This window comes from Leptosomus discolor, chromosome 25, assembly GCF_034619465.1.
Source record: "Leptosomus discolor isolate bLepDis1 chromosome 25, bLepDis1.hap2, whole genome shotgun sequence".
In the NCBI taxonomy this organism is placed as follows: domain Eukaryota; kingdom Metazoa; phylum Chordata; class Aves; order Leptosomiformes; family Leptosomidae; genus Leptosomus; species Leptosomus discolor.
In genome coordinates, this window is record NC_141415.1 from 5,628,760 (window position 1) to 5,651,278 (window position 22,519).

The 22,519-nt window shown below is 56.0% G+C and overlaps 1 protein-coding gene across 2 annotated transcripts; it reads right to left on the bottom strand.

Moving 5' to 3' along the window:
* Positions 1-3,177: 3,177 nt before the first annotated feature.
* On the bottom strand, positions 3,178-5,192 carry NXPH3 (neurexophilin 3). 2 transcript variants are annotated; one of them, XM_086478014.1, is made up of 3 exons: positions 5,124-5,192; positions 4,938-4,985; positions 3,178-3,909 (listed from the first exon to the last, which is right to left on the bottom strand). In XM_086478014.1, exons 1-3 carry the CDS (start codon positions 5,190-5,192, stop codon positions 3,178-3,180), a joined length of 849 nt encoding a protein of 282 aa, XP_086334140.1. The 2 variants fall into 2 exon arrangements, with proteins under 2 accessions (XP_086334140.1, XP_086334141.1); XM_086478015.1 differs by lacking the exon at positions 4,938-4,985 and having other exon boundaries at positions 5,136-5,192.
* Between the last annotated feature and the right edge of the window lie 17,327 nt (positions 5,193-22,519).

A 22,519-nucleotide genomic window follows, 5' to 3' on the forward strand; every position in this document is an offset into this window, starting at 1 on the left:
AGGCAGAAGCGATGGGAGCCACCACCCTGGGATGGAGGGTGGTGTTGGGGCTGGGGAGATGAGGAGGTGGTTGTGTTCCTGCAGCAAGGCCGCTGGCTCCTGATTTTTTTTTTTTTTTTTTCTGACTCATCTAATCCCAGTGGCTGGGGAGCCTGATGGACTGGTCCCCAGCAGCTCTAATGAGTTCAATTAATGGCCAGGGGCTGCTGATTGACTTTGGTGGGAGGGTGGAGCAGGCTGTTCTGGGAAGCCAGTTCCTAAATGTGCAGAAACACAGGTTAGCTCGGCTGGGTGACTCATGAAATTTAAATTAGGAGGATTTTGTGGGGAAGAGGAAAAAGTATTAACAAACTAAAGAGAGCTAATTACTGGAGATGGAGAACATTGGCTGTGTAGTTGTGGATGACAGCGGTAAGTAGTTCCCATCAGGGCTTTTCCTGCTTTGGAGACAAAGAGATCAGCGGTCCACTGAGTTGTCAGATGATAAGGGGCTGCATTTTATAAATGGAGATAGGCTCTAATTGCAAAAACGCCTGTGAACGCTTCTGTGGCACTTTGCTGAACCCTGGTGTCACGGAGGATTTTTGAAGTCTGCTTTCCACAGTCATTACACGCTGCTTCGTTTGTAATGAAGTTTGCAACTCACGGAACTTCATTTGGATAAATTTTAGCTCCCCACCCCACCCCCCCAGATGTATTTTATGCCCATCTACTAATGGGGAAAGAAATTAAACCTCGGTTCCTTGTGTAAAATTGCAGCAGAGGCAGTCGCAGGGATTTAACTCCTCCGCTCGAGGAGCAGAAGCGACTCCGTGGCCAACCTCCGCCGCGCAGCGCGGCTCGAGCAACACCCCACAAAGCAAATAATCATAAGCTCTAAGCGAACGCGTTCAAGTACCTCTTGGATGAGTCTCTAACGAGGGAAATTTTACCAAATGAGGTGGTGCAAAGGCTCTGCCTTGCATCTCATTGTGGCAGAGGGCGAGCAGGGGGGGTTAAGGGCAGGCGGAATTAGGGTGTGGGGATTTTTTTTTTTTCCCCTGGTATTGTTTGCCCTCCAGCTCAGCGAAATCCTTCTTTTCTGAGAGCGGGTTGTGACTCTGCTAGCAGGAATCCTCTTCTCCCAAGCCCGAATAATGGCCCGTCCTGGTCTCCTAGTAACTGCGCTGCCACATCACTTTTGACAATGGTGCATCCTTTGTAGCCTGGCTCTCTTCTCCCGCTGTCTGCTCTGTTTCTTCAAATGGCAATTGTCTGAAATTTCTCCAAATGAGCAACTTTTGTGTGTGGTGGTTTTGTTTGTTTCGGTTGTGCTGGCAGAAAGGGCTTTAACGTGTCTTTTTGTGTTCCTTCCTTAAAGCAAGCGTGAACCCTCGGGGAACGCGCTTTTGTGAGATAGCTGTGGTAGGGTTATTTCTTCCCCCCCCCCCCCTCCAATACCAAATATCGCTCCTGTTATTTTCTGAAACGGTGCTCTCAGGGCGTTTTAAACTTTCTGTTCTTGGAGTAAAAGTCTTCTCATTGATTATTGCACTAAAAGGCTTTCTGTGCTCGGTGTATTTTGGAACCGGCCTCTTGTCTAGAAGTAAAAGTGCATATAATGAAACTTCGCCAGCAAACCTCTCTCCAAGCCATAGAGAAGGAATTTGACTTGGGAAGGCTGAAGCATCATAAAACCTGCTCTGGTGGTAACAGCTGCCTTGTAACTCTGCTGGGGTGTAAGGGGATTTGGGGAGCTGGGTGCTGCTCTGGTTATGGGGAGTTTTGGGGGAAAAGGAAGGGGTGGCATGGGGGAGCTGCTTTTTTTTTGACCTTCTCTGTAGGAGGGAATGTGTGCCTAAGTGGAAGCCTGAAGTTTGGACATAGGGGGAAGGGGAGGAGGTTGGGAATACCTATCAGTGGTGCAGAATGAGCCCCTGCACGAGCAACAACAACCCCGTGTCCAGGTGAAAGGCTGAGTCCCGGCAGACCCCAAAGCAAGACCCAACACCCGATTACTAGAAAAGGCGAGTTCAGATGCAGCTGAAGGGAGCTGAATTTGGGCACGGGCCGTGGCGATGCCCTGTGCCTCGTTCACAGCCCCGCCGCTTGCTTTTCCTTCTCCCCTGAGGAGACTGAGATTGCTCTCAGTAAAAACACTTGACCTGCCTCGGTGCCACCGTGAAAACTTTATTCTCTCTCTCAAGGACAGCGTTGTTGTGTTTCTTTGTTTGTTTTTTTTTTCCCCTTCAAAGTAAATTAAATGCTACGGTCGGAGCTCCGCTTCGCACGCACGTACGGGCGCGGGCGCGCACCTTCTCACCGGGGACCGGCGGCGCTCGGAGCCGAGCGTGGCCGGGCCAGGGTGGGAGCGGGCGCTGGGGAGCTGGCAGTGAGACGAAGCGGGGATGAGATGAAGGGGAAACGCGTGAATCACAGCGTGTCGGGGGAAACGCATGAATCATGTTATGGTGGCAGCAGGTTTGACGGATTCCACCGGCATTTCTCTACCTGCGGACCCACAGTTTCAAGTCCCCGAAACCCCCTCACGGTGCCCGGTGTGAGCCGTGGGGCGGTGGCACCCCGGGAAGGTCCCTCGCTGCCCTCCCCGGCTCCCCATTTCCGTCCCAGCAGCCCTTTGCACCCCAACATGGGAAAACTCAGCTCCGGCTCCCATTGCTGCAGAACTCAGAGGTGGGGGAGATGATGTGGCTGCCCGTGGAGGTCGTACAGCCACGGAGAGCATCAGGTGCTTTTCTTCCCCCCGAGGTCTTCCCCTGGCTCCAGGCTGTGTAAGCCTGCTTCTGGAGCCCTCTTTGCCTGGTCACCAACCTTTTTAGGACCACGTGGCCTAGATCCAGGCGAATCCATTATTGCACTGAGAAACACAAGTCCTGATTGTGTGGCTTTACGTCCTATTTGCTGTATCCTAAATTCAGACCCTGCCCTCATGTACCAGTCTCTAAGGACCACGGATCCAGGCCAGGTTTAGCGATGCTGGTACCCCATAGCCTAAAATTCCTCCTCTTGACACTGGAGCTTTTGGGGAAAATGGAAAATCCTCCTCTTCCTTCCTTCCTTCTGGTTTCTAGGGATCGCCGCGCTCCTGCCCCCACTTACAAAACCATCCCCGTCCCTCCCCCCCCGCCCCCCCAGCACCCGCTCGTCACCGGGGCGTCCTGCGATGGGCAGAGAGCGTCATCCCGAGGGGTAGTAGGGCACGTCGCTGTGATAGTTGTAGTCAGGACATACTTTCTGCACCAGCCTGTAGTCTATGCTGTAGAAGGTGATGTAGATGCAGATGACTTTGAAGGGCTTCGAGCAGACCCAGGAGACGTGACTTTGGGTGTGCTCATGGTAGCAGGTCTTAGATGGGTCGTAAGTGCAGAGCGTGGTCTTCTTGGCACGATCCACTTTCTCGTACTCCACGCGGCAGTTGAAGATTTTGGATTCTTTGGCCTCGATGAAGATCTGTTGCTCCAGGTCGAACTCCACTGCCTTGGTGGGGGGGACGAGGCTGACGGAGATGTTCCCTTGCCCGGTAGAGTTGTGTCGGAAGAAGACGTTGACTGTGCCGTTGCCATGATCAACCACCTTCCCGGTGATCAAGAGGTTCAGCTTCACTGTCTTGATGTTGGAATAGAAATCTCCCCAGCCAAAAATCTTTCTGAGCTTGCCTGAGGCTGGCCCCAAGTCCCTCTGTCCTCTGGGGTGTGGAGCAAGGTCCCGTTCAGACAGGTTGTCCAGGATATCCCATAACTCCCGTGAGCTGCTCACCAGCTCCAGGAGAGTCGTGTTCTGCAGTAAGGTTGGAGTTAACAGGGACTTCGGAGAGAGCAGCCCTCTTGTCTTCTGCACTTGAGCTCTCTCTTGGGTCTTGGGTTCACGTTGCACTGCACCTTTCCCTGGTTCTTCTTGGCCACAGATCACCTGAACATAGCGATGGTGGAGAGTGAGAGCTGGGTGATGGGTGCCTGTCCAGAGTCACCCCACCTCTCCAGACATGACCCAGCTATCCTCTTTCCCATCCTTGCTTTCCTTATTTCCCTTTTCTCTTGCCTTTCCTTTCTACCTCTCCCCGTAGTTGATATTTCCCTTCTGGTAACAGTTTTCCCCCGCTCTCATTCTCCTCTCACGGTGCTCGGGGAGTGGGGGAAAGGAGCCGGGACGGGCGCGTTTTGCCCACTGTGGGTGCAGCCGGGCAGTGGCACCTCTCTCGGGGCAGAGCGCTTGCACCCAGGGGATCTCTGCAGATGCCGGGGAGAGGGTGCTATGGGGGGGGGGGGGTTTGCACACCCACGACCAGGGTGCCCTCCTCGTGGCCTGTGCACCGATCTCACTGCTGACAGCACGTCCCGCGAACCTCGCTTCCAACCTCCAAACCATGCCGTGGTCTGTCTGGTGAAGAGACGGAGCTGGGAGCAGTGGGACAGCACGAGGGACAGGCGAAGCGCAGAGGTGAGTTCTCACCCCAGGGAGATGCCCTTCGCCTCCCACAGCCCTGCACGGGCTCCTGTGCAAACTCTCCTCTTGCCAGCCTGGGGGTTCTGCCTGCCACCGGCCACGGACCCCCAAATAAGCACAGATAGGGGCTGGGGGCTGCCTCGCTGTGGGCACCCAGCGGGTACCCAGCAGGCTGGGAGGGCGCCCGGGTGGGAGGCAGGTGCTGCAGCCCCATCGCCCTCGGTGTGGGGCTGCCGAACAGAAACCCACCGTGAGCCCTGGGGGGCGAAGGGCTCCCCTGGCAGAGAAGGCAGCGGGAAAGCCGAGGTCGAGGCCGGCCTGCTGGGCTGGGCTGGAGCTCTATCCCAGCCCGGGGGTGCGGGCAAGCTGCCCCCAGCATCTGTACCAGGGCCGCTGTGCTGGAGCGGGGGGCTGCAGATTTTTGGGGTGATCAGGAGGTACCTTTATCACCAGCCCTGCCTGCCAGCCCCCCCTGCTCGCTGACCACCTACTGCTTGCTGCAAAATAACAGAAGTTTTGGGACGCCTTTTTTTTTCTTCTTTCTTTCAGGGGATGGGGGTTGGGGGGGGGGGGGGGGGGGGGGCGGGCACGACACAAATTAATCTGGGAAACGTTCCTGGCTGTCAACCCCCCTCATCCCTTTGGCAGCCCGACCCCTCCCCAGCCCCCCCTTCCCCAGCCCCAGTGCTCACCAGCAGAGAGATGCTCCCCTGGATGAGGAGGACGATGCAGCTCCGAGGCAGATGCATTTTCCAGCCGGTGCCGCCCGCCTTCGCCGTGTCTCAAATTTAGAGAGGGTTTGGGTGGGTTTTTATATTTTTTTAATTTTTTTTTTTTTTTTTTTTTTTTAATTTTCTCTTTCCCTCCCTTCTTTTTCAGGGAGGGACGTCAGCGAGGGGAAGGGGGGTGTCCCCCTTTATAAGCCCGTTCCTAGGCTCCCCCCTCCCCGGCCCATGGTGGCTCCGGCAGCTCCCACCCCGCTGTGCCGGACCGGGCGGCGGGGGGCGGCTTCACCTGCTGCCGCTGCCGCTCCTGTCCCCCTGCCTGTCCCCCTGCCTGTCCCCCTGCCTGTCCCCCTGCCTGCCCCTCCTCCTGCCCCCTTGCCTGTCCCCCTGTCTGCCTCTCTGCTGCCTGCTCCCCTGCCTGTCCCCCTGCTCCCCTGCCTGCCCCCCTGCTCCTCACTGCCTGCCCCCCTGCCTGCTCCCCTGCCTGCCCCCCTGCCTGCCCCCCTGCCTGCTCCCCTGCCTGCTCCCCTGCCTGCTCCCCTGCCTGCTCCCCTGCCTTCTTCTCGCTGCCTGCTCCCCTGCCTGCCCCCCTGCCTGCCCCCCTGCCTGCTCCCCTGCCTGCTCCTCGCTGCCTGCCCCCCTGCCTGCCCCCCTGCCTGCTCCCCTGCCTTCTTCTCGCTGCCTGCTCCCCTGCCTGCCCCCCTGCCTGCACCCCTGCTCCTCGCTGCCTGCTCCCCTGCCTGTCCCCTGCCTGCTCCCCTGCCTGCTCCTCGCTGCCTGCCCCCCTGCCTGCTCCCCTGCCTGCCCCCCTGCCTGCACCCCTGCTCCTCGCTGCCTGCTCCCCTGCCTGCTCCCCTGCCTGTCCCCTGCCTGCTCCCCTGCCTGTTCCTCGCTGCCTCGTCGGAGACTCACTGAAACTCCGCTCCATCCCCTCCTCGCTCCCTCCCCCGCCAGGTGCTGGCAGCAGAGCGGCCCCTCCGAGCGTAACCCTTTGCTGCCTGCGACCCAGGCCAGCCAGCCCGGGGCGAGGGGGGGGTGTGTCCCCAGGGGCTGCTGGGGGGCCCGAGGGGCTCAGCGGGCTCTGGCAGGGTGCGGGGGGGGGGGGCACTGGAGGGCTGGGGAGCCGTCGTGTGAAGGGGTCCCCATCGCTCCCCGCAGAGGAGCAGCAGGAGAACTGGGACGAAGGGAGCGAACTGGGGGGGGGGGGGGGGGGGGGGGGCAGCTGGGGGGACCCACGGGGGTCACTGGCTCTGCCCTCGGAAACGGCTTTATCACACGCCAGGGGACCAGGCAGGACTGTGGCATTACCCTCTGCTCTTCCCCATCGCGTTCCCTCCAGTCCAACCATCAGGAAAAGGCAAAAAGCTGCTTCTCCCACCAGTGTGTGTGCCCCCCCCCGCCCCGTGTGGCTGCGGGACCCGGGTGCGGGTATGGCAAAGGGAGGCACGGTGGGACAGGGCGGCTGTGCCCTTTGGGAGGTGATGGATGAAGCGAGGGGAGATTCTTTTGGGCCTGGATTTATCGGGGAGGTTTAATCTTTGTTCCTCTAATACTGGCTCCTGCAGTGATGCTTCCTCCCCCATCGCGTGGCCGTGCAGCCTTCTTTCCCTCCCCAACCACAAAATCACTAAAACTAGAGAGAATCATAGTATTTCCAGGGTCTTTTGATTTTGGGGGTCAGTGTGTGGCACCTTCTACCTGCTCAAAATGGATATAGAGCCTTTTCCTCCTCCCCAGAGGGTCCGGTATCTCCTTTGCAAGACAGGCAGGCCATGTGGAAAGCTGCTTTTGAATTTATTTGTGATTTTTTTGGTCATGGACATTCACATGTAAGTCTGGAAAATAACATTCTCCCCTCCCCTCTGTGTGGCAGGGGTGGGAGGTGGGGAATCATAGCTGTGCCAGGGCACTGCTCTTCTTCAATTTGGGAGATCATAAAAGGAACAAGGAAACACAGATCCTGTTCCCCCAAGCCGGGCGGTTTGGTTTCTATTTTATCCCAGAAGCAAGGGGATGTCAGGCTGTATTGTGCTTCAAAAGGGAACAGAAGCCTCTGGTTTGCTGTTAGAGCAAGACAGATTTGCTCGCGGTGGGTTTTGTCCGACTGAAGGCAGCAGTTGTCCTTTTCCCACCTTTCAGCAGGAGAAGCTGCTGTACCAAGAAGTAACTTGCCAGGGACAGGACTAGAATTAAACCTGGTATTTTCTCACCCCCCCAGGCAATGACTTCTCTTCTTTACACCACTTTACCTTCCTCTCTATCTTTTTTATACTCCCCCTTTTCCTGAGCTGCTCTGGAAAGCCAGATCTTGCAGCGACGCTAAAGATGGAACAAACTACGGGGGAAAGAGCACGTTGTGAGATGCAGGATGCTCTCACCGAACGCCCTGCGAGCGTTCCCATCTGCACAGCAACCTGGTCCAGATTTTGACTGCGATTGTGGCGCTGGGATCTGGACAGGGAGGTTTCTCCTGCAGTTTTGGGGAGGGGAGGAAGGTGAGTGACAGATCTGCGTGGTGGCTGCTGCCCGCTGCCTGTCACCTCCTGGGTTTGTTGGAAATGTGAATCAGGTTGGAAATACCATCTCGGACAGATGCCACAGGAGTTACCTGGAGGGGGGGGGGGGTGAATCACTTTTTACCTGCTATTGAGCAACTTGCTTGATGTCGATGGCACTTGCTTCCCTGGAGTGGTGTCATTTTGGGGCCTGGGAAGACAAGACATGTCCTTCACACCAGTGGAGGGTGAGGAGCCCGGTGAGCCCAGTTCCCCTGTCCGACCTGCGCCAAAGGGGGCAAAGGAGTGACGAATCCCTGAAAAAAACGCTTCCAGGTAGCCGGGGCTATTAAATTTCAGAATATTCATCCAAGAGTAGTGCTGGAAGGACCCTGGGGCCTCCTAAAGCCGTAAGGAACACAGCGTTGGAGGATATACGGCAGCACTAACGCTGTCCTGGCCCCAGCGGCGTGCTGGATAACTTTAATAGGCTGCACGTCTCTAACTACTGTGATTTCGATGAAAGATCTTCATAAAACTTCCAAATGCCTGTGCCATCACCTGCTTTTCAATCACTCCAAGCACTGCATCTCCTGCACAGCCTTCCCAGAGCCGGCTGGGCCGGGTCCACGCCACCCCCTCACCGTGCTGGATGCATCCCACCTATTCCCACACAGGTTCCCGGTGGCGAAATGCTTTTGGGGAGCAGCTCCGCGGCTCCGATTTTGGCCCCTTGCGACTCAGTGAGGCTGAGCTGAGGTCAGCGCAGCTCAGGACGAGGAGGAAGAACAAGGGATAAAAATGATTTAATGTGACTTTCTGAGTTTCCTGGTGTTTGGAGGGAGCTGGGGACTGGAGTGGCATAAAGAAGGACTGATTTAGGAGCTGCTCTAGCTCATCTTGTGCTGCGATGGCTCCCTCCGGAGCTGCTTAAATAGCCCGTGCGTGGTGAATGTGGGGCTGGCGCTTCCACCTTCCCCGGGGCGCTGGTGGGGATGTCTCCCCCAGTCCAGCCTGGGCACATGTCCCAGCCTGTGTGGCCCATCTAAAGGGTCTCCTGCACCTCCCATGCAGAAACAGGACCTCGTTGGTGGAAATAAAACCATCCAGGCAAGTCCTGGGCCAGCATTTAGGGACAGGTTTCTTTTGAAACACTGGTGAATATAATCCTGGTGTTGAAAAATTGGATGGGATTGGGGTGGGAGGAGGTAACGAAAAGGCTGGGTGCTGCTTTCTGCACAGCTAAAGAAGACTCTTGTCCCTGCTGCTTTTTCCCCACGAAGGTCCCAGGCCAGGATGGTGGCGGGTTTGGAAGGGGCGTCCCAGCCTCTCGCTGGGATGGGGTGAGTTAGTGCCAAGGTTTTGGCTCTGGCTTTGCTCAGCTCGGCTGCTCAGAATCCGCAGCTCAGGCTGGTGGGTGCCAAAGTGGGTTTGGCAAGTTTATTCTGCAGGGTTTTGCCAATAAAGAAAAGTCCAGTGACCAAACCTGCTCGTTGCCCTGCGTGGGCTTCTCCCAGCAGGTAAGACGGGCTCCTGGGGTGCGATTACCGGGGGGTGACGCGGCTTTTCCAGCTGCATTTCTTTGTGCAGCACCCAGCACGCAGGTCCAGCCACCCCGCCAGGGCTCCAGGGGCGGCTCCAAAAATACGCTCTAGATTGTGCAAACTTCCAGAATCGATTACCCGCGTGTTTCTAGTGCTTTTTGTCCCAGGTCCAGGGGATCCTGCTCTCTGGGAGGGATGCTCTTGCCATTGCAGCGAGCAGGGGCTGATTTTGGAGGGGGGAAAGGAGGACGCAGCCTCTCGCACCTCGCCCGTCCCGCCTGGAGGAAGCAACCGGGGCTACAGGGGAGCACCTGAGATGTATTTTTGGGTTTTTTTTTAGGGGTGATTTCTCTGCAAGTTGAATTGAACGAAGCCTTGGCTGTGCTGCCAGGCCCTTTCTCCCCTGCGCTGCTCAGCCCAGCTCCGCTGTTCTTTTCCTGGGTTTCTATTGCCCTCTAGTGGGACCCTGTGCTCAGCCTGGGGGGGCTGCAGGGGGCTCAGCTCTGCCGAGAAATCGCAGATTTGAGCGCCAGGAGGGAGCGAAATGGGGAGGGGAGAGGCTCTGGCAAACACCTCCCGTTTGCCGAAGCAGTTTTCTATTAACGGGTCTTATTTTTGGCAGCGTTTTTTTTCACCTGGCATTATTAACCTCAGCAGAATGAAAGCTAGAAGGAGATTAGAAAGACAGAAAAAAAGGCTGGAAAGGGGGATTTTTAAGCAGAAAGGTTGCAGTGACCTGAGGTGCAGGTGTGCAGTGGTGGGGGAGAGGCTGGCTCTTGGCAGCATCACTACCAGTAGTAGCGAGGAAGAGGATTTGCGGTTCTCTGCGGCACGGTGCTGCCGGGCATCTTCCCCCGGTAACGTGCCACAAACACCCGCGTACGCAGGGGCAGCTTAGCCACCGTGGGGTCCTGGTGGCTTTTGCAGGACGCCAGGCAGGTGCCTCGAAGGTTCATCACCAAAGGGAAAGGGCTCAGTTCTCTTGTGCTGTGGAGACGTGGAGCTGCCTGGTGGGTCCGGTACCCCCACGCCCATAACCCCCACGGTGCTGCTCTCGCAAAGCTGGAGCAGCTGCACGTAAAGCAGCGCTGTCAGGACCGTGAGTGCCAAAGACCAAAAAAAAAAAAAAACAAACCAAACAAACCCCAAAAAACCCAGCCCTGAGAGTGAAGATGCTCTGGGAGAGACAGCAAAGATCGGGAGGTCAGGGAGACTGGCTGATGCAGAGACTGAAAAGAACCAAGGGAGCATGGCGAGAGTGGGAGCCCAAGCCTTCAAACGCCTGACAGCTGGAAGGGGAGGAAGATAATTAATTCAGGTGTTGATTAAGAGGCCTATAGAGCCCGAGATGCTGTGCATCCCCTGATACAGCCCTTTCCCCCTTCCAGTTACTCTCAGAAAGAGGCTGCCAGCCTTATTTTTATTTCACAGCCCGACACCCCAAGGTTATTTGGCCACAGCGGTGAGATTTCAGCTCAGCTCTGCTGAGCCACGGTTCAGTGCTCTGTCTCCTGCCTCGTCTCCAGGAGCTGCTGGACGTTCTCTGCCTTCCTCGGCGGGGCTGGTGAGGAGGGATGTGCTGCCAACGCCCAGGGAGCTGGTGGATGCTGTTGGCACCCAGAAATATATGAAATGTGGTTAATTCATACTTTGCTGTCACAGAGCCTTTCATTAGCAGGTATCAAAAGATTTCTCCAGGCTGGTAAATACGGTTATTCCAGATTGATTTGAGTTTCAGGGCCTTGGAACAAAACTGGGGGGAGAAGGCAGGTTCCTGGGTGCCAGTCAGCTGCACCTTGCTGCATCCTCTGCAGGACAAGCAGATTTCCCCCCCCTCCCCACCCCCCAAAGTATCACTGTATGTGTGCGTGTGTGTCTGCTGGTGTTCACATACATAACGCAGCTCCATTTTATTATTTTTTTTTTAGAAATGTATATGAAAGGGACGTTCGTGCCCTGGGCTCCAGCGCTGTCCTGGGGAAAGTTCTCTTAAAACCCTCGTCCGAATTCAGCTGCTAGACAGGAGGTTTGGAGCTGATGACCCCGTCTCTGGCTGAGCTCAGCCCTTCTCCACATCCAGCTGAACCCTCCCAGCCAGGTAAGATCTGTCTTGCTGGGGCTTGTAAACTGGGTACCTCCAAAGATCAGTTTGGTTTTGCCCTCGGAATGCGTTAGGCTGCTTTGTTGGACACTAAAATATAGAATAATGTTGCTCCTGGGGAAATTATCTCTAAATCCTGTTTCTTGCACTGCCCCAGCTCTCTGCTCTCTTCCCAGCCGTGTACATGGGTCTTTCCCCTCCCTTTTCCAGCAACGAAGAACAATCATTTCCAAAAGGTGACGCCTCATTGCAGAGCATTCGCCTAGTGCCGAGACCTCTTGGCTAAGGCTGTGGGAGCCTGTTTGGATTTTTAAGGGGGAAAACAAATTAAAAGGTTCCTCCCCGCTTCCTTTTTCTCTTGCAGACACCTGCAGGCAACGGGGTTTTGCTAAAGAGCTGGGGGAGATGGTTTGGCAAGGCTTTGCCTAAAAATAGAGCAAATCTGGGGGTTCAGGTGAAGCTGGAACACAATATTTCACGATGTGGATGCGATTGGGGGTGCGCCGCTGCGTCTGGGGGTGGTGAGGTGGGGTACACCCCTGTGGGGAGCAGGAGGACGGGCTGGGGAAGGGCTGGGGGTAAATCCTGCCTTTGCAGGGACGCTGCGAGCCGAGCGAGCCCTTCTGCTGTGCGACTGCAGAGGGTAGCAGGGAGCCGCTCTGGGCAGCGCCTGGATTCTGGGGGCACCCACGGCTGCAAGGGGGGGTTGCAAGGGCAGCGAACCCCAAAACCTGCTGGCCTGGGAGTGGTGGCTGCTGCCCAAAACCACCGACCACACCACGGTGGTATTTACAGCCCAGATCGTGCGTGAAAATTGAATAATCTAGGAAAAGGTAAAACACCATCCTGCAAGCAAAAATCATGTTTATCCTGGGAAAGATGAGCACCCGGCAAGGACGAGTGTGCCCTGTTTTGCTGTTCTACGGGGGGTTTGGATGTTGTTTTCATCTCCATCTCCTTTGGGTTTCTCTGTGTTGGCTCATTTGGGTTTCTCAGCCCAAAGGGGAGAGAAAAGAATTTTCTTGCCTCTGTTCTCAGGGGGGGGTTTGGAAAGAGGGTCCCCGCTGGTGTGGGGTGCTGGGCGTTACAGCTGCCCCAAGGGTGCTCAGCTCCAGGCTGAGGGGCTCAGTGGGTCACCCCCACCCCGGGTTGGGGCTGGGTGGCTCTGATTTCCCTTCCCACCCTCCTGAATAGCATTTCAAAAAAATAACCAAAGAGGCAACTGGAGTCTCTCTGGGAAAAGAAATAATCCCGGGGAAGACAAAGCAGTGCCAAAGGAGTGTTTCTGCAGAGGTGGGGTTTGGAGCCATGAGCAGCCCTTCCCTGCGTTTTGGGTGCAGAATGCAGGATTTTTCTCAAAGCAAGGCTTTAGTTTTACCTGCAAATCCTCCCATAGGGCAGCAGCGCACGTGCAGGCAGCCGATACAACCCCAGTGCCTCGAAACCACAAACCTCAGGGGGAAAAAAAAAAAAAAAAAAAGTCATTTATCCTGCCCGTTCAGGCGATGCGGGGTGTGCTGCTGGATGGACCGCTGGTGGAGGTGACGGTTCGCATCTCACGCAGCATCTCCTTCCTTCGGAGCAGGACGGAGATTAACAGCTCGTTTCTGCTGGGCTCAGCAAAGAGCAACGCCACCGGCTTCCCAGGGCACATGGGAAATGATAAATTGGAGATGAAAAGGGTTCACGTCCCAGTAACATTTTACCGGGTCACGTCCCGTATTTACATCACGGCCCTATCACTGTGAAAAGGCAAGCTAAACGCGATACGATCTGTTGGCACAAAAACTGCACGGCTTGCAGCCGTCGGGGTTTCTTGCCCGGCTCTCGGAGCGGGGCAGCGGCTGAATGAAATTAAAATGATCAGTAAAAATGCTGCGATGCCTCTGGCTGGGGCTGAGTTGTTTGCATGCCTTTGAAAGGACAGGAGGAGAAGGAAAAAATAAAGAACTCTGCGTGCAAAATGCCCTCGGTGCTATTTTAGTCCGGACAGAGGAGAGGCCGAAATCTTCACAGTTTGCTGCTCGAGCTGCAAGGAGAGGAAAAAAACCTCTTAGCAGCAAATCTCGGAGGCTCAAAGCTCTGCTTTGGCCCCAAAAGAGCAACTGTCTGCTGCTCTGCTAATACTTAAGTCGTGGCTGCTGGAGTCAAGGGGTTTGTGCTGGGATCTCACCTCGCGTTTTAAATGGGCTGTAAACACCTGACGTTTGCAGAGAGAGGTTGGGAAGGATGACTGGCGTGTATCTAACGGCAGAGGAAGGAGGTGGCCCCACCAGGCCCCTTGAATTAACACGGCTTTGCTAGAGAAATCTTAATTTCTCAGGAAGGAAGATGGTTGAACTTCTCAGATGCCTCTTCCCAAGCGCGTGCAGGCAGGGATTCCCATTTCTCTCACCTCCAACAACTCCGTTCCCCCCCACTCCCAGCTCCTCTCTAGATAAGAGCTGCTTTAGACAAACTTCCCCCCTTGGCCCTGTCCCCCTCTGCATCTTCCCGTGCTCCTGCCTCTCTGCTTCCCTGGGCTGGCTGCGGAGGGGAGATAAGCCCTGTCTGGGAGCCGTGTAATAATGCTGATGATTAATATTTCTTAATGCTGGAGTGGGCAGGACACATGGTGGGGCTTTTTCCTCACAGAAAAATTTGCCTTATTGTCATATAAATAGGGATAATGAAGCAGGGAGGGTGTTTTGGGATGAGAACTGGCGAAAAGGGGGCGGAAAGGGTAATTTTTTTTTTTCCTGAAAATCTGGGAAAAGGGGGAAAACTGTCTTTTTTTTTTTTTTTTTCCTTCTCCTCCCTGGAAATATTCCAGCTGCTCATTCCGAGCAGTCCAGCAGGCCACCGGGGCTCTGGCACTGGCCCCATTTTCCATGCCACCCCATTATCATTTTTCCCAGAGCTTCTCACCTCCAGGCTGGGCCGTAAACCCTCAGGACTTTTCCAGCCTCATCTCAAAACGCTCTTCCCTCCCTTGCTGAGACTCACCCTGCTCTCAGGGGGGACGACACGAGTCCTCCAGGGCTGGGCCAGGCCAGGGAGCCCCGGGTGCCACAGGCTTCTCAGCCCACCCGTTGGCTCCGGGGTTGTGGCTTCGCCTCGTGTCAAAGCAGGAAAAAAAAATCAGGGTGAGGGGCCCCTTTGCTGATGTTTTACGTCTGCCCGGGCGCGGTGGGGTTTCTGGGGAGAGGTCATTTCTTCTAGGAGACCAGCACAGGCAGCTCCTCGAAAGGGTTCTCCTACCCTAAACCTCATCTGATTATTTTTTTTTTCGGCTGCGTTGGCTGATCTAAGAAGAAATCCCTGCCTCCAAATCCGACCTTGCCCATCGCTGCTGGAGGCCGGGGGGGGAGATATCCCACCCGGGGCTACACGCTCTGCCAGCATCAGTGGGGTGCAGGGTGCTGCACGTAGCAGGGCCACCCACCCCGCTCCCCCCCCTCCCCGTGCTGCTCTTCAGCATCGATCGTGCTCTGCCCGGCCACTCGGCGAGACTTCAAATGACTTCGCTGACCTGAGGGCGTGGAAATACACTTTTGCGACGGCAAAGAGCCGTGGGGAGCAGCTGAGCCCTCTCGCAGGCTTAGCTCCTGACACCCCCCCCCCCCCCCCAAATTTCCTCGTCATAATTAAAAATGTGCTTTTCAGCAGCCTGAGCGGAGCGAAGGGCCAGCAGGCGAGGCGGAGGGCAGGTAGCCGGTGGTGCGTTTCCAGCGCTCGCACTCCATCAGGAGCCTGGGTCGGGTCCAAGGCGGGGGCGGCCGGTGCTGGCCGAGCGCAGCCCTCCCGCCCCGGCGGGCTCGGGAGCCGAGCTGCTTTCCGTCCCGGGGATCAGATTGCCCGTAGAAAGATGGCCTGGGCCAGGTGTCTTGGGCTTGGTTTGGGGTGGAGGTGGGGGGATTTGGCCACCGGGCTGGGGGGGGGACACATGCAGGAGGAGGGGGGCAAATGGGGCAGGGGCTCAGTGCTTTAAAGAACCGGGGTGACCACGCGTTGCGTTGCACGTGGGGCTTTAAACACCATCTCTGGGTGCTGTGGGGGCAGACCAGCATCAGCCCTGCCCTCCCCTTGGCATTTGGGGGCTCCCCGTGGGGTAACGTGTGTCTGAAACCCTGCGCTTTTGGGGGGGGGGGCTTTGCCTTCTCAGCCCCTTCTTTCTATCGTGGCACTGATCTTCATCCCCCATCCAGCTCAGCGGTGATGGAAAGGCTGACCCGAGCTGTTCCAGCCCAGTCCCCTTTGCTATTGCTGAGCCTTCAGCTGCGACCTGGGGTCAGGGGGGGGTCCTGGGGGGCTCAGCCCAGAGCAAGAAGCACTTCTGATTCAAACACAGGGTCCTGCAGGCTCGTCCTCAGGAGAGATGCAGGCTGAGAGCAGCCAGATGGGGTCGGGGGGGGGTGTGTTCAACCCAAACCCACGTGCTGAGACGTAGCCCAGGGTTGCACTTGGCTTCCTCCCCAAAATAAGGCACCGCCTGGAACCCCAAATGAAAATACGGCAGCAATTGCATATGCCCCGCTGCCCCCCGGCTCCGCTCATCCCTTGACCCTCCAGCTGCCTTATCCCCACTGGAAAACAACAAATCCAGCCAAAAAGCTGCAAATCTCCCCCCTCGACACCTGCACTTCCAGCCCAGCCTTGTCCCCAAGGAGGGGACTGGGCCAGGCAGGCAGCAGGTCCCAGCTCCTGGCGGGTGCATGGGGCTGGACAGGGCTGTGATTGATGAGCGATTTCCCTGCCCTCCGGGGCCGTGGTGTCACAGCTTTGCTTGTTCAAGGGCTTTGAGGCAATTTCCACCTTTCTTTAGGCTCTGCGTTTCAGTTCGGTGGGTTTTAAGCCTTCCTGCTCTGCTCGAGAAGGCTGGAGGGTCAGTGGAGGGAAAAGCGGCTTTTAATGAGAAAAGAGGCTGCAACACTGTTCTCAGCATTGCTTTTTCGGTGGGATAGTGCCCATTTTACCCCCAAACCGACCCGTTTGCTGCCTCCAAACCCCTTTCCCACAGCCAAACCCCGCTCTCGCTGTCGCAGGAGGAGGCAGCGTGTGGCGCGTTGTGCGAGCTTGTGTTGACAAGCTCAGGCTCCCCAGGGAATAACCCAGATGGATTTGCTCTTAGAAAAACCGTGCTTCGGATAACGATGCGGCTTTCCTAATTACTCCAATGGCCGGATCCCAGACAGCGTAGAGCAGCTCGTGGATCAGGGCCAGTCTGAAGCAGCTGAAGCTCTGGGTCCGTTGATGCTCCAATTCACGGGACGAAGCAGCGAGCGGCCTCTGTCCGATCGCCTCGAGCTCTAGCAGCAGCAAAGGGAGCGATTCATGGGAGCTAGGGAGGAAGGAGGATTTATCAGATCAGAAAGCCTCCCAGTGAATGCAAGATTGTTTTTTCTCTCCGAACTAGCCGAAGCTGAGCCTCAGTGGGTGTTGGGGGATGCTTGCTTAAGGGTGACATCCCAGACTAACCTTGGGAGAAACCCGTGAAACTGGAGCATATAAAGGTCATGGGGACCATTGGTGGCTCTGTGGGGTTGCTTACGGTCCTTCTCCAGGTTGGGGGAGGCCACATCCCCATCGTCCTTCCTGCTGGTGGAGGATTCCCGCCTGTCCTTCATCCGTAGGCAAGTGGCTGGGGGTCGGGGCGCAGCTCCCCACCGCTGACCACCTCCTACTGAAAGCTGTGGTCAGAGGCCATGCCTCTGGCCAGCGGAGCCACACACCCTGGAGAGAGGGAGCCCCGGCTTTCCTTCCTCTGCCAGCGCCTGTTTATGCATTTTATCCAATTACTGTTTAATGCAAAATGCATAAGGAGCCCTTGGAGCGGGGACAGAAACCCATGGCTCGGCTTTGTCCTCCTCATCAGCGGAGCCGACCCTTTAGGACAATTTCCAGCCTCAGCTGAATGACTTCATGAGAAGATTTCTCTGTCTTCTTCTTTTTTTTTTTTTCTTTTTTTTTTTTTTTTTTTTTAATTTAGTTCCAACCAGTGACTGGTTATTTTTTTCCTCCGATTTAGGAATAAAAACCATGTCTGGAGGCTGAATTTGCTTCACTTAAACATCCCACCGCTGCGTCTCAGCTAGGCTCTTTGCTGCTAGATTAAAAGCTTTTGCACCGGGGAATTGGGGCTGCTTTCAAGAGGTCTTGAGCTGGCCCACCTCAAACACCGAAAATCACAGGGGGGCTCTTTGAAAACATAAGCCAACACCGGCACCGTGGCTTCCCGGCTAACCCGGCAGGGTCTGCGCTGCCGGCTGTCGCTTGACCGGAGACAGGAAAGAAACAGCTTGTACACCCGAGCCCTGTTGTGGCTTTTGAGGTTTTAGCAAGTTAAAGCAACAAATTGTCCATTTAAGTGAAACCTACACTGCAGCCCGGTTCCCAGGGGAGCCCCAGATCCCGAGCCAAAATCTGAGAGAGCAGCGGGAGAAAAATCAATCATTATTATAGGAAATCGAGCAAACTCCAAAGCTCTCTTTCCCTTCTTCCCTTGGCAAATCCCTTATTTTGGCTCAGGTTTTCCCATTCTTGTTTCTAAAGCGGACAAAGAGGTAGGGGATGGGGATGCATTTCCCTGCCCCCACAGCCAGCTTTTACCCCAAAGGAGAGGCTGAACTAGGACCCCAAAATCGATTCTTTTAATAGAGATGCGCCCTGTGGGATGATTAACTACAGACCTTTTGCAAGCCCGGCAAAGAATTTTTCCAACTTAATTGGATTTGCTTTCCCTATTTCTGCAGCTTGTGTGCTGCTTATTTTGTTATTTATAGAAAACATCTGTCTGAGTGTCGGCCAGCTCTTAGGTGAGAAACTGGGGCTTGGTGGTTTCTTTGCTCTACACGGCTGGGGCGAAACACCAGCTCTGCTGGAAGAAGTAGTGCTGACCCCGCTAGGTCCTTTTGGGAGAACAGTGGCAGGTTTTATGGGTGATGAGCCTCCTTGCACCCAACGGCAGCAGGATGGCAGGGTAAAAACCCCCATTGCATGAAAAAAGTAGGTAAATCCTGGCTGAAAAAGAGACTTCCAGGAAGGCAGCAGCTTCCTACACCCCAGTCCTGTTGACTGGGCAGGGAAAAGTCAGGGATCGTTCTTCCAGGTAAGCAAAGCCGCAGGATGAGAGTGATGTAATGCTGACTAAGCCAGTTATTATAGCTGTGATTAACCCTGGTAATTAATCTGAGGGATTGAAACGTGGTAGAGGTCAACATTTTCAAAGCTGGCTGGGAGACGAGGAGATGTAATTGCTTTGCAGAGGTTAATTCTCCCCACCTGCACCCCTCCCAGCACCTGCTTCTGCAAATCTTTAGTGGTTTGGGGAAGCTTTTTTCTCATCTTTCCTACTTTCTGGGAGCTGAGGCTGAAGGGGTCTGTGCCGGCGATGGCAGCAGTACAGACAAACCCTCCCTCTCCCTTTCTATGCCTGACCGGGCTGGGGCAGTGAGATGGGGTCCGGGACCAGATGTGCGCAGCCGATGGGACAACCCGGCTGCAAATCCCTGGATGTGAAATCGCTTTGCTGGATGGGAAAGGGGAGAGAAGGGAGCCAGGGGGGTGGATTAATTGGGTAAGATCATGCAGCGAATTTATGGCAGCTGGAAATCAGATGCATCCTCCCCGGTGCTCCGTTAACCCCAAAGCATCCCACTTGCTTCCCCGAGCACCTTTCTGAAAGCTTTGCCTGGCATGTAACAGCAAGTAGGTAAGAGCTGAGCTCGCAAACACCTTTTATCCTGGTGCTTTTGGATTGCAAAAAAAAGTCGTGTGCAATTTTTTTCGGAGCTTTGGTGGCTTTTATTTGTGAGACCGTGAAGAGGCACTTCGTTCACCGGCTGCGGGGACCCGTGGTGCCGGCACACGGTGCTGTCTGGATGTTTTTATCTGTATCACGAGGCACCGCTGGCCAAAGGAGCCCTTGGTTTGTGAACAGAGGATCGGCTACTGATAGCAAAGTGATTTGCAGTGAGGCTTAGGCCAGCCAGCTCCAGGAGTGCTTTTACGTGACAGCCTAATGGTTATTAATTTGTTTGGAATTTACTGTAATGCTATTAATCCTGGTAGGCTTGTTGGGTGTTTAATGCAAATATTTTAAGTGCTTCTGTGGGATTTTTTTCCCTGGAACGGCGTGTTTAGCCGCACAACCCACATGCAAGTAGGAGCTCCTGTTTTGATGGAAATTTCAATGAATTTCCTCCCTCCCTGGGTTGCAGTGGCTGTAACTCAGCCATGCTCTTCCTCATCCCCTTGGGCAGGGCTCCCCAGGCTTGTCCGGCATCCCTATCCTCTCTGCCCTGAGGTTTCAAATTCCTCTTCTCTTTTCCAGCTCTGAACATCTTTCATCTCCTCTTTTTTTGCAAAAGCCACCAAATTGCCCACGTCCCCGGCTGGCTGCCCCGTGCTGGCTCTGCCTAACCCGCTCCCATGGGTCAGCCCCTTCATTTCTCCCTCGCTTTGATTCCTCCCTTTGCGTAGCTGGCTGACAAGCTGAGCTGCAACCATGTGGTTCTGTTTAGGTGGCCTGACAGATTGAGGTTTCCAGCTTTCTTGGTGGGAAACACAGCTCCAAAAGCCTGGAAACGTGTGAAGGTTGCAATCTGATTCCGGCTGCGCTCCCCTCTCCCCCTCCTCTCTGTCCCTGCAGGGAGAGCACAGCTGATGCCAAAGGTAGGGGGAAAGGAAAAAAAATTAAAAAATCCAAACCTCCCAGGGAAACTGGGAATATATGTAGGACTTTATCCAAAGATCGATTAAATAAATCACAGGCTGGGACTGTGAGAGCGGCAAGTTGCTTTGGAGGGATCAGCTCCCAAATCCGCGGCTGGAGCGAGCTGGCTCGGGGGGCTGCACAGCCGGCACCCTAAACTGGGGGGGGTGAGATATTAGCTGAGTCCCAGGGAGGGCATGTGTTTTCCACGCATGGGCAACGAGCCCCTGGCTCAACCCCCCTCCAAAGAGGTTCAAGCCTGGTGTGGGCGAGCAGAGCTGCCTCGGGGCTTCACCACCCCATGGCAGAGGGAAGGGCAGAGCAGCCTGGGGCGCCCGTGGCTCCTTCGCCGCCATCCCCGGAGCTCGCAGCATCGCCACGGGTGGGCTGATGCCTCTGCTCCCCTCCCGGGCCAGTGGGCTGGTGCTGATGGGAGACAAAGAGCCCTTTGAAGTATTTGGAGATGTGAGTCAAGGGTTGGCCGTGCCTCTGTGCCGAGGGGTGAGGGCCGTGGCGAGCTGCCCGCCTCAACGGGTGGCTTTAGCCAAAATTTCTGTCTTTGCTCCGTGTGGAGCTCCTCCGAGGGAAGCGAAGCCACATGCCTGGCGTTTTGGCCAGCTGAGGAGTGTCACCCCCCGTTGCTCAGGATCGTGGTCACCCCTGGCAGCGCCCCTGGCCCCCCTGTGTGTCCCCGTGTGTGGCGGGCTGCTCGGTGGGCATCTCAGCTCAGCCGTTGGGGGGGGTCTTGCACAGCTCATCGCCCTGGGTGTGTGTGTGTCTTGCTGGAGCTTGGGCTGTCAGCCTCCCTTGGCCGGAGGAAAGCGAGCGGGTCGCCTCTTGTGACCCTCTCACCGAGCCAAATATCAGGGCTTGGCTCCCGCTGCGGCTGAGCACATGCAACCATTTCCTTCCCAGCCGAAAAAGCCTTTCTGGGAATGAGGGGGAGAGAGAAAGAGGTGCTTTCCACTCTTCCCTTCCCCAGAGCATTTGGGAATAGGTGGGTCTGGAAATACCCACCAACGCGAGTGCCTCCCTATCGCCCACCGGGGTGCAGCTGGGTGATGCCAACCACGTGTGGACGGATCCCTCCCCACGCTTCCACCGTTGCAGCCCCGTGGCTCCCCCCCCCCCAGGGGACGAGGGGAGTGGGAGAAGGAGGGTTTGCAAAGTGGGATCGCTGGTGTTTACAGGGTCGAACACGATGCCGCCCGGGGATAACTGGCGTGAGGTTCCTCTCGATATCAGTTCACAAGAAAATTGTCCAGGGACAGCCCTGCCTTTTTGCTGAATGATTCCTGATGGGAGCTGAGTGTTTGCCAGGAAAGGGATGGATGGAGAGCGTGCTTGTCCCCAGGCTCTACTAACAGAGCCCAGCTCGTTCCCGGCAGCCTGGCAGCCACCGCTTCGGTCTCCCGGCCCATTCGGAGAGCAACGGGAGAGGGCGAAGGCGAGGACTGTACCTGCACCCTGAAACTGGGGTGCTCCGTGGGGTGGTGGGGACGAAACCCAGGGAGACGGGAGAGGTAGGAGGGATTTTGGTTTCAGAGCAGAGGAAGGAGCCGGGGGTCCTGCTCTGAAGCAGCACGTGTTGCGGGAGCGCCCAGGCAAGCTGGGCTGATCTTTGGCCACCATGCCCGGGTGGCTGCGGCTGCTGCTGGCCAGATGTTCTGTCATTTCACTCGGTTTGGTTCCCAGCGTCTGCTCCTGCCATCAGCCGGGCCCCCAAGCCTCACTCTCCGCGGGCGGCAGATTCCCCTCCTGCCTTCACCGGACGGGGCCAAGAATAACACACGTTGGTGGCGAAACGCCTGGGTCTCCTCTTAACCCCCCCACGAGTCTCCTGACTCGTGATGGGCTGTGGGAGGACGGGAGCCCCAATGCCTGCGGAAGGTCGGGACTGGGAGGGAGAGGCAAATAACAGGGCTGGGGAAGGCATGCAGGAGGCAGGGCTGCTGGAAAGGTGCAGCAGCGGGGTAGGGAATAATCCAGGGTATTTATAGGATTCCCATCCCTCCGTGTTCAGCATCTCACTCGCACAGGCAGACTGTCCCCAGCCGGGAACCCAGGGCACGGTGAGGTTAAGCACCGAGGGTTCGTGCCTCTTGGTCTCCAAGAGAAAAATCAGTGTCAAAAGCAAAATCTTCAGCGCCAGGGTAGGAGGAATGGTCTTACAAAAATAAATACTGCGGGTTACACGAGTTAGTGTCTTTTTCTGGAGGAACTGAGTGTTTACATGAGTGCTTGGAGCCTTGGCTGTGCTTCACGCTCGCGGAAAGGGTCCTGGAGGAGAGGCTGAGGCTGAGCTCCAGTTAATTAAGATTAGGCTGTCGTTTGGAGGCCTGGCTCTGCCCTCGGCTGCGGGGCTGCGATGTTTCCCTTTGACACACATGGGGCTGGCTGCTGACAGAGAGCAGACTCGGGAGAAGACGGGCTATGAGCAGTTTGGCTGATGACTTTGCTCTGTTAATTGGGTGTCTTGGGGTGCTACGCTGCTTTCAGAGAGCCTGCGAAAGCTGCTG